The sequence below is a fragment of the Argiope bruennichi genome, chromosome 6 (genome assembly GCF_947563725.1).
Source record: "Argiope bruennichi chromosome 6, qqArgBrue1.1, whole genome shotgun sequence".
Taxonomy (NCBI): domain Eukaryota; kingdom Metazoa; phylum Arthropoda; class Arachnida; order Araneae; family Araneidae; genus Argiope; species Argiope bruennichi.
This window is the reverse complement of record NC_079156.1, coordinates 14074329-14086554: the sequence shown is the minus strand read 5'-3', so window position 1 is coordinate 14086554 and position 12226 is coordinate 14074329. Positions and strand designations below refer to the sequence as shown.

At 30.0% G+C, this 12226-nt stretch overlaps 1 protein-coding gene across 1 annotated transcript in view; it reads left to right on the top strand.

Annotated features, from left to right (window-relative positions):
* Positions 1-201: 201 nt before the first annotated feature.
* Positions 202-12226, top strand: part of LOC129972465 (short-chain dehydrogenase/reductase family 16C member 6-like) — a 38301-nt gene continuing 26276 nt past the window's right edge. Inside the window, exon 1 of the mRNA XM_056086608.1 lies at positions 202-1691. Coding sequence (XP_055942583.1) covers positions 1212-1691 — 480 coding nt within the window. The 5' untranslated portion in view covers positions 202-1211. The remainder of the gene's footprint in view (positions 1692-12226) is intronic.

The window sequence follows — 12226 nt, the reverse complement described above, 5'->3', positions numbered from 1 at the left end:
TTTTTCCTCAATCCTGACTTCACGTGACCATTCAAATCACAGACCCAATTCAATTTTCACTGAAGAGGACAGCACTTATCGGCTGGGAGAAAAATAGAAGAGTAGGAAACCCTTTCAGTTGACCTAAGGAAGGGTAACTTTTGCATCACCGGCTAAACAGGCTATTATTGGAGGAATTTTTTTGCTCAATTCTTGCTATTCGCCTCAAGGAAGTCGTACAAGGTCGCCTCGGATATAACTACCAGCGATTATTCACTGAGCAGACGCTCTGGAGAAAGGGCTAGTTGTCATCGTCCCTAACTTTCGTCAAGATTCCTTTGTTGTCACAATAGCTGGAATTTTACATATAATAATCGTAAAATAGCTCGAGATCCCTAATCAGTTGCGGAAGTCGTGAACCAATTTCGTGGTAGGAGGAAAAAAAGAAAAGAACGCATAATCCATAACCATCCAAATGGATATCTTTGATTGTTGTCTCTGGTTCGTATCGGAGGGCAAGCTTCAATTCATAGGTTGCCTATTGGGCATCTTGAATTGTTTTTCGGCAACTGTTCGACCGTTTCGGCGGCTGTGGGACTGGGTAAGAGCCTGATGACCGCATTTGGACCGTCTTCATAGAGTGCCATCGATGCTTATAAACTCGCATTTCATCAAAATTTTGAAACCTGACTGCAGAAGAAATTTATAATAGTTCTCTGAATTTTACTTGTTACCACTAAAGTTTGTAAGAAACAGATAACTAAGATTTTACAATATATAACGTAACAAGAGAATACACAGGAGCAAAGACAACTTGGTGCTATCATAGTTATCAAAAATAATTTAGTTTGTTGAACCGGCTCATAAGAAGATCGTCACATCAAAGTGCAGAAAACTAAAATCCGAAGGTATTCTCCTTTAAAATTAGAATGCTGAAAGTCCATGTGATAATGGAATAAACAAAAAGGTTTGGTGCTTTTATTTTTTAAAAAATTGCTTCCTAAGAACTCTGCCATCAAAACTGAATCGACAATAAAGATATAACCGTTAAAAGGTACCCGTGACAAAAAAATTTCTTTAGTATCTGCAAGAGCAAAGGCTTTCTATACAAGAAATTGTTATTTGCGAGAATTTTATTATCAAAAACTGTCAATAAGAAGGACTTCCTGGGTAATAAATAACCTACAGATAAATCGTTGTCATCCAGCACCCATTGAACGTTAGTGGTAAAAATGAAAATTCCAAAGGAGTTTGAGGTATTTCTTGCTGTGATGTCAGCATTTCATTTAGCTGTGCATGGATATTTAGTAGGTTTAATGAAATTGCTGATTCCCAGTCGTTTTTTACGAAAGCAGAGAAAAGATATTTCTGATCAAGTTGTTCTGATAACCGGTGCAGGCAGCGGTATCGGGCGGTTGTTGGCCGTAGAATTTTCCAAACTGCACGCCACTGTTGTTCTGGTTGATATAAACAAAAATGGTCTGAATGAAACGAAGAATTTAGTGAGTCCTTTATCCAAAGCGTTCGTTTACGAGTGTGATGTTTCCAATAGACAGAAAGTTTATGAAGTTGCAAAACGAATTGGAGTCGAAGTTGGTAAAGTGGACATTTTGGTAAACAATGCCGGTATTGTGAATGGCAAGAGGTTCCTTGAATTATCTGACGACAGTATACAAAGGATAATGGAAATCAACACTTTGGCGCATTTTTGGGTAAGTAGATGCTACATGAATATTTTTAAAAATTAAAAAAACTATGTATATGATATAATATCGTTTGTTCCGATTACCTGGGATTAGACGAGACTCGATCCAAATAACAAACGAGAAAAACGTTATTTTTTAAAATTTTTTTTAAAAAGGAAAGTAGAATTCCTAATCTGAAATATCGTCATATGATAATACTTTAAGCTAGACTCTCTTATTTTATTTTTAAAATTTACTTTTCAATATGTAGAAACAATAAAGTGCACGCAAAAAAATGCTGCTGACAATGAAAAATATTGATGTAAAATGTAATCAAAAATATTTTTTTAATTTATTGAAATTAGAGGAAAAAATTATATGGAAATAAAAATGTATAATTGAAAAACGTATTTTCTGAATTTTAAATTGCTTTAAAAATAGTTTTTTTTTTTTGTAATAATATGCTACGAACTTAGTGAAAAAAATAACATTTTGATTAATTTTTAAATAAATACCTATTTAAAATTTTGGAAAAAATGAGTATTAACTACTCAATAAATAACTATGTCTCAAATTTAATTGTTTTAAGTCCAACAACCTGTTTTGTAGAACATATTAAATGGTTTCAATAATGTTTTTCTTTTGCATTTTGTGTACTTAAATTCTGTATTAAAATACCACTGCTTGAATTTATAAATCAAAGTCTATTGTTTTCTGTCTTCCATCGTTTTTACGCGGAAAGATTTTGTTTATGGATTTCTTTTTTCTCCAAGCAATCCATGTAATTGGAGTTCGGATAAATGAAGTTCTACTTTAATTACTGAATTTGCTCACATGTATTCAAACTTGATGGTGGAGGGAGTCATTTTTGCATTGAAAGCCTTTTTATCTTTTTTCAATTAATTCTGAATAACTTAGTGTCTAATTAATAAAGCTATTTATCTGCTACAATTTTGATTTGAATAAGGAAATTACTTTGGTATAAAGATTAAGATTTTTTTAAAAAAATTTATTCGTTTTGTATCAAATGAAATTGAAAATGGTATTTCTAGATTTTTTTCCCACATTCCTTGTATTAAGTTATGTAGATTTACATAAATTTTGTTAAAAAAATAAAATATTGTACAGTTTAGTATGCATACAAATATAATAATTTTGTGTATGAATACAAATGTAATAATACAAATAAAAATATTAAATTATTTTCAATTAAAAAAAGGCCCACACAATCCTGCTGTTTTGTCAAAATGACACAAGCTCGTGCAATATTTGCGAAAGCGGTATTATTTAACTTGAGGAACATAACATTTATTTCCTTTTTCAAATATGATAGTTATTGTTATACTAGTTGTCTTCTGCAACCAACTTGTTAATCGGATAGTGTTTGGTTTAAAATCTATTATGCGTAAATAAATTTTCATAATTTACAAACATCATATTGTAATAGATATGTAAGCCGTATTGTTTCATTATCTTTACATTATTATTAGCCTTATATAATCATGTTACATGTCCAAAAAATAAGCTATTTGATAATTGCTTATTCTTTTATTCGGCTGTGTAATTTTAAGGACTGAATATTTCTCATGTAAAAAGTGTAGTTGATTTCATTATCAAAGGGGTATGTTGTTTTATATTGTCACGTAGATAAAGTGAATGTAGTAAGTCCAATAGAAATGAACACACTCAAGATCAACTGAAGAGTTTAATAGCAATCTGAATTGTTGAGAGGGATTACGGCTCATTGGGGCAGCAGGCCCCACCATCCGTAAATCTAAAAATGGTTAACTTTGGAGTGATATGAAACTGACCTTAGTAATTACAGTGCATCATACATGGTTTATTTTAGTTTGGAAGTATTGTTTTCTTGTGTGTGGGGAAAAAAGGGGGGGGGGTATGTATTATTTGTCTGCAATTTAAATTGCAAGGGCACAGCGAGGTCTGCGTTTGTTGCAGGTGTCGTTTATATCATATGTCGGTAGGTTACTTAGGGTGGGGTTGTCGATATTTATGATGTTTCCATAGAAGTTTTGGGCTTGTTTGAGGATGAATTGTTTGATTGGGGGGATGTTCAGAGCTTTTTTAATAACAATCTAATCGATTGTGAAACTACTTATATACAGTTCAAGAACCTTCTAGAATTTGAAGGCCCGCAGAAAAGAAGTCCCGCAGAAAATTAGGAATTTACATAAATAACATATTAGAATAATTAACATAAATTTGCATAAGTCTGACATAAAGCAAATTGAAATTAAAAATCAATTTTTAACTGTTTGCATCGGTTGTATTTGAACCCGCCACCTTCCGCTCCGCTATGAAATGCGTCGTTCAGCCGGCTGAGCCATCGGCGCTTGGTCGGAACGAGCAATTTTCGCTACAATATGCGTAAGTCAAACAGTAGTTTAGCTATACTGAGATATGATGTTAAGAAAAATAAAGAAATGTAAGCATAATCTGATCGTGTATAATATATATTATTTAATACATTAATTGGCATAATTACTATCGACCATAAAAATTTGATAAAATAAGGGAGTAAACACTGTAACATTATCAAAGATAGTAAAAAAAAAAAAAAAAAAAAGAGAATGTTAGAATCTTTAGTTTACAACAGCGGAAAAAATGTGATTAAATATTTGTTTCAAACATTGAAAATGAGTTAAATTTTATTGCTACAAGGAAAAATACTGTCGCAAATATTGTGTAAAAATATATTGGAAAAGATTGGCAGAATTGACAAAAAGATCTGAACGACAATTAACTTAGTATGATTAAAAAGATAATGTTTTGTATTTTCAGATGTTACAAAAAATATTTTTGTACGAATTTATTTCCGGATGTCATCAGTGAAAAACACCAACATTTTGTCTAGTTTTTAATTAATAAAAATATAAAAAAATTCTTTAGGTACACACTTTCATTTTCCAAGGAATATCTTTATAAAATTTAGTAGCTTTAGGTCCAATGGTTTAAATGAATAGAGCGAAACACATAGATTGGCTTTTACACATTGGCTTTTATTATTAGTAGGGATTGAGGACATTGATTTTCCGCATAAACGCTGGATATATTTTCAATTAGATGGCTAATCTAAAAGGATAGCATATAATTTTTTCGAATAAAATTTTTTCCACCTTGGTTTTGCTACAAAAATCTGACTTAAATATACTATTGTATTAGTTTTCTTCAACATATTTCTTTAATATTAAACGATGTCTTTCAAATAATTCTCTCTGTGTATATGCGTATATGAAGGAAAAGAAATACAAAACCATACTGTTCTTCGAATGACAGTGGATCGCATCGTTATATATATTACTTCTATGACATTTTACAGGCAGATACGTTGGAATTTTTTTAATTAAATATCGTCAAAATGTCGTTTATATTATATTTTTATTTTTAAACAGAACTTAACATTTTTTATGAATTTCATGAGCTACTTTTATTTACTTAATTTTTCTTAAACCTTGAGAAAATTTGGAGTTTAATTTGCTATTTTATTTAAAACTTTATTTTCAGGAAATATTTTTGCGTGTGAATTCAGTTATGGTATTCTAAATAAAAACTAATTCTCAGTAGCAGATAAAATCGAAACATAATACCTGTATTTATTTTACAGTGTAATAGAATTCCTTTTTGTAAATTATATGCATTTTCACAAAATTTAGAATGTATAAAACGTTTAAAGATTACAAGAGAACCAGGAAAAAGAACATACTTTTGGAAAAAAAAAAAAAAAAAAGAGCTAATAAAACATGCGCACACAATTCTATTGTTATCTTATCACTTTATCTAACATAATATTTCATTGCTATTTTATTCACTTATAAGAACATATCTTGTAAACAGAATGTAAAAATGGAAATTCCATTTTTTTATTGTCATTTTACCAACATTCCTTTAAGCTACAAAATGTATCTGTCAAAGGCTTTTAATAACGGATAAAAATTTTTTACTACTAATAAAAGGAAAATTTATTAGAAACATAAAATTACAAATATTGAACCTAAAATCGAGGGAGAATAATACAAAAATTTTTTATTACCCGTTTTACCTGTTTTACGCCTTTTTCATGCTCTTTCTATTCATTAATATTTCATTAAGTGCTTAACAAATTTCTTAGGGTAGCAAATGTTCCATCTATTTACACAAAGATCAGATGCTAAGAGCGCATCTAAATGAATAGAAAAGTTACTTATGAGGAAAATTAAGATTTTTGTGGTTTGTTCTACAATGAAAAACAGATAAAAGTAAAAAATGGCTTTTTTTATCACGAAAATCGAATATGATTTTATACAAATATTATTCATTATTGAAAGCCATTTGAAGATGCCTTTCTGTATATAAATAATCGACTACAATTCCTTGTTGAACCGTTTTTCTTTTCTTTTTTTTCGCATACGAAGTATCGAGAAAGTATTGTAATCGTCAAAAAATTCGAACTCGAGATTTTTTCGAATCTTCGCATGTCAGTTCGAAAACAAAATTGTGGAAAATGTCTGTCTGTCTATATGCCTGTGACAAACTCAAGCACGCTTAGAGCTAGATGAATGAAATTTGTCATATTGTCTTTAAGTCAAATTTGCAGTTTCTATCAAATTTTGTACAAAATCAGTTCACAGGAAGTTTGTCTGTCCGGATTTTTGAATATAAGTTTACACGATAATTACAAAATGAAGAGAACTAGATAGATGAAATTCGGTACATGGATTTAACATCTCTAGGGTAATAAAATAGCTTCAGGGTTGCCTTAAAAACGCTAATATAACTAAACTAAACTAGGATAACAAGAACAAGGAAGTTCCAGCATTCCGGCTGGTTTCTGCTCACATAAGAGAAAATATAGTGTTAGTAAATAAAAAAAAGTCACCATCATCAAGAAGTTGATGTATTCTTATATTTTAGACTTATATAAGACAGAGAAAAAATTATTTTTGATATTATGTGAATGGATTTGTTTTTTAGTAATAAAAGAGTATGATAATTTAAAATTGCAAGGAATTAGATGGTTGAGATTTGGCACTGAATTCTTATACTAAAATTGTATATCTGTATCAAATTTGTCAGTGTACAGATATATTTGTTTTAAAAATATTCTCACTTTCCTTCTTTTTACTAAGAAAAAAACCGTAAAAAAAATGCTATATTGACACAGATATTTTTAAACGAGGTTTAAATGAAAACATAATTTTTTATCATATTCGGTTACCTGAGCGTTGCTTCTTATTTCCTAGGAAAATATCTCATTTTATTTTATTTATACATTGCCGGATTACTTGCGAAGTTAAAAACTTCAAGTAAATTGTTTTTCTGCAGGTTAATGTAATTTAAATTAAAAATATTTTGTAAAAAATTATGTGAATTAGAGTAAAAATGTTGCAAACATAATTATCCCAATTAAATAGATAATATTTTTTAATTAAAAGATGAAGTAAAAATGGGTTTTTTCTTGCTCCATTTTTCTATGTTATGGTCGATGAACGTCTAAACTATAAAATAAAAAAATAGATAGAATTATCATGGAAATTTTTTTAGATACTTTTGAAGTATATTTGTAGATACCGTCGAGATTATTTATTGGGTTGGAAACTAAGTGATTAAGTTTTTTAAATAAGAAGGAAAATTATTTTTTTTAAATTAGATGCTGTCCATTTTTGTCGATGACTGTTTGTCTACCTTCGGACAGTGTCCTAATTCAGTGTTCATAAAACTTCCGATTTTATGTCAGCAAAAAATTGAATTCAATATCATCAGCGTCGTTAAAAATTCTATCATTTAAGGAGTTCTGTATTGAACGAAATAAATGTAAATCTGAAAGTGCAAAATCAGGGCTAGACGGTGGATGTGACAACATATCTCAATATAGTTCCAAAAATTTTTAGAGAGTGATGAAAAAATAAATGCGGTTTTGCAGCATTGTGTTGGAAAGTAACATTTTACGACTGGTCGGCTCTGGCTGCTTTTCTTCAATTGGATCTCTCAATTTGGTGAATTGTAGAATGTAAACGCTTTAATAAATGGCTTGGTTTCTTATTAAAAGTTCAAATGGCAGAATTCCTTTATAATCCTACCAAATTGACAGCATATTTTTTTTTTCTCGTAAACGTTGTATTGTAATCATTGAAAAATTCGAACTTAAGATTTTAAAGCATCTTGTTTTTAGACATCTGTGAGTTAGAAAAATTCATTTTTGGGTTTATGGCTGTTTGTTTATGAACACGATAACTCGAAAATGCTTTGAGCTAGACGGATAAAATTTAGTGTATTGTCTTTGCACCAAATTTCAAAACCACACAGATTTGCAAAATTCATTCAGAGGAAGTCTGTATGTCCGGCTGTTCGACACTGTCATTTCAAAAGAACACTATAATTACAAAACGATTTCAGCTAGGTGTATAAAATTCGGTACACAGATTCTACATTTATAATGCAGACACCTGCCAAATATTGAGCCAAGGGTTGAACATTTATTTTCAGAAGCATGTAAATGCGATAGCTCAAATACGCAGTGACTTAAATATATCAAATTTGGTATGTGATTTTGAGACTGCAATTGTATTTCTGTGTCAAATTTTAGTTTCATTTGGTTCGGAAAAATGCATCCAAGACACAAATTCATCTTTATTAGAGAATATACGAGAAAGTTTTGGGGAGACCATTTTAGATGGTTTATAATTTATGTTATGACTCTGCCATATAATAAAGTACCTTTAATATTAACACAATGCCATTTTCACATAATGTACACTTTTTAGATTTAACGTACCTCTCTAGACTAGGGATTGCAATATCGAACCAAAAGTTCAATACGGTATTCGGTATTTTTTAGATCTTAATACCGGGATACCGGTATTATAAATTTTTGAAAAAGAAAGAAAACACAAGTGTTTCTTTGTTTTATTTGTCCGTTTTATTAGAGAGTGTAAATATTACAAAAAATAATTTGCAACTTATAAATTATAACAGTATATAAAGAATCACAAAAAAGTAAAGGAACATCTTATTTATTTAAATCACAAAAAAGTGTAAATATCACTATTCAGTCTGTGGTACAAATTTTTGAAATGTGATCTTAAAAAAAAAATAATGCATCAACTATACTGCCATTAAGCCTAGAACGTAATTTTGTGCAAAAATTACCAGTTTTCGAAAACGCTGTTTCGGCATCTACGCTAGTTGGTGGTATTGTTAGCAATGTGCGATATACTTTTTTCAAGTATTTACATCTAAATCCCTCATCTTCAAATAAATCGATTTCTCGTCGGATGGTTTTGGATATAGCTGATTTCTGTATTGTATTTTGGTTTGTTGAATTTATTATTATTATTATTATTATTTTTCTCTAATTCTAATTTTTGTTCAAGAGACAATTCCTTTTCACTATCGATATTAGTGTCATCACAAGCTTCCAAAATTGTGCCGAATTCTTCTGAAAGTGGATAGGTTTCTGGGTGAAAAATTTAAAGAAAATTTACTATAAACTTGATCAGATTTAAATTGGTTAGCCTCTTTTCTTCTTTTTCATTTTCATTTTTAAAATCATTATAATTATGTAAATACAGTAAGACATTCTGTATTACTAATTATCTGTAATATTTGCGTCTCATAAAACCGTGAGTCTTCATTGTTAAATGTAAACATCTTCACCTTTCATCTTTCCTCTCACCCCTATTTTTCAGAATTAAACCCATCCTAACGCATATTCAAAAGCGCAGAGGGTTTTACAATCCTTTGTCAAACAGTATTTTATCACTTCTCTTGATTATACGATGCAACTCTGTATTCACAGTCTAATTAATTTCGCCCGTTAGACAGACATAAAAAGAAAAACGTATACTATTTTGCTATGTTGGCGATCCCTGAACATATAGTGGAGACAATTTAAAAAATTTCTAGTAAATACCGAAAAAACGGTATTTAAACTTGTGAATACCGGTATTACAAAATTATAAAAATGGCTCAAAATACCGGTATTCGGTATCCCGGTATACCGGTATTGCAATCCCTACTCTAGACGTAACATAATGCGCTTGTGCAGAACCCATCGTATTTTTACAATTAGCAACTAATGATAGAATACAAAATGTTATCGGCTTCTTTAAATATTGAAAAGAAATACGATCCTCAGTTTCTACAGTTCATTAAAACAGGCTGATTATTTTTCATGCGCAGCAAATACTAGGATGGAGAATTCTTTGAACTTTCTCATGTGCGAATTGTAATGGAAAAAAGTAGAAAAATTTTAAAGGAGAAAATATTGTAATCGTCGAATAATTTGACTTGGAGATGCTGATTGATCTAAGAATGTTTTTCTAACCTTGCTAAATTCGTAAATATATATATATATATATATATATATATATATATATATATAAATATAATATAATATAATTATGTTTCTCTGTATCGCTATGAACACAATTAACTGAAAAATGCGGCAAGTTACGAGTATGAAATAGTTCTTTCTTCTCAAAGTTAGCAGATTGTTTTCAAACTAGCCGCCTTTGGCGAGCAGCTTGTTCGCCCAAAATATTTCTGACTTTTCTGGCTGTTAAACTATTAATAGGGAATGCATTTATTAAAATTTCCCCTTGTATATATATATATTAAAAAAAATTGAAATATATAAATGAAATCAGTTTGTAAAAAATTACAAAGACAAACTTAAATGCGCATATGCTACTATTTAAGTGTATAATTCAGTTATTTCATAAAATTCTTAGTTATTTTATGAAATAACATCATATTGAATGAAATAACATATTTTTATGATGTAACAATAATTTCACATTGAATTAAGTTTTTTGTTTGTTATTAGAATTTTGATTTGGTTTACATCTCTTTCCTCTGGTTGAATGGAAGTTTCGGTGACACTGCGAATCCTTTTCTGAGCATTTATAATAATATTTTGTTGCTCCATTAATTAGCTAAGCGATTGAATTAAGTGTAGGTGCAAAAGCGTTTAATGAAGTAGTCTGCAATATTCGTACGACAGTTTGTTTGCATTTGTCTGCTGTCATTTGAAAATAAATAACTAGGCCAATTTTTGAGCTATATATATATATATATATATATATATATATATATATATATTAGATTTTATAAGAGGTTCGTTAGAGGAGAGTTTGTCTGTTCGTCCGATACGATAACTTTTATGAGATGTCTCATAAAACTCGATGAAATGATATCATATAGATTTATCATTAAAATGATAGATATATTTCAATTCTTGAACCCAATCCGACAACGAATTGATTATCTATCGGTCTGCATATTTTTCTGTATGTGAAAGAGAAAACTAGACATACGAAATTTAGCACGTGGCCTTGTCAGCAATGTTGTAGTAGTTTTGTATTAACTTTTTTTGTCCAACTGTTTGAAAGAAAGATATCCAAAATCCATATTCATTTTTCTTTGTTATACTGCTAATCACCTCAGGCGACCCGTTGGCTTGCCGAGTGTATTGGTAATATTTGTTTCAGGATAAATCGTTTAGATGTAACTTCATGTTCATGATTCCGCCAAATTATCTGATTTTAATGATCTTATTTAAGTTCTGTTTATTTTGTACAAATGAACCTTTTTTGATGGAAACCATTTCAATGACCCCATGGTGCTACTACAAACATAAATTTGAGGTTCATCTATTTTATAAATTTTGTGGTGTTGTAGCTTCACTTTTTTATTCGTTCCGTACATTACAGTGATATTAAACAAAATCGTTCTCTTTTTTTTAACTGTCAGCAATGGGAATAAATACGCGATCAGATAGTAGAAAATAATGTGAACTTTGGGGCAACAATGTAATCTATTAATGAAAATTACTAAAAAAAATATTTTTAAAAATTGCCAAAATTAAAAAAAAAAATGTCCGTGATTATTAAATTGGTTCCACTAAAAATATTTTTTTTTCTCATTTTGGAATGGAGCAAAATTTATTTTTGTATATTAAATTTTTCAGGAGCTATCGCGAACCAATACCAAATTCAGCTTAATTTTTATTTAATTAAAATTCTAATTAAAAATTTTAAAAAATTGCTCCGAGGTGCACATTTTGAAGGTATGCACGTGTCAAATTTTAAGCTCTCGGCCAAGCGATCCGGTCTGTAGAGTGCGCCCACACGCGCCCGCACGCACGCACGCACGCACGCACACACACACACACACACACACACACACACACACACACACACACACACACACACACACACACACACATTCAACTTTATAACTAGTATAAGAGGATGAAGAAAATAACGTGACATTCTGCGATAGTATACGAGAGAAATAAAAATGAATACTTCCACTGCTTTTGTTTAATCATTTTTTAATTGTTTTAATTGTTAACCACCTGTTTAATCATTTTTTAATTAATTGTTTTAATTGCTTTTTTAATTAAGCATTTTCTATTCAAGTATGCGACAAATCTAGAGCCCTTTTTTTTAAAAAAAAAAATCGTATAAATAAGAAAAAGCCGTGACTGTCTCAGTGAACCGTGACTCTGAACTCTCGCGTCTCACTCATGATCACTCCACTCAAGAGGCGAAATATATATTTAA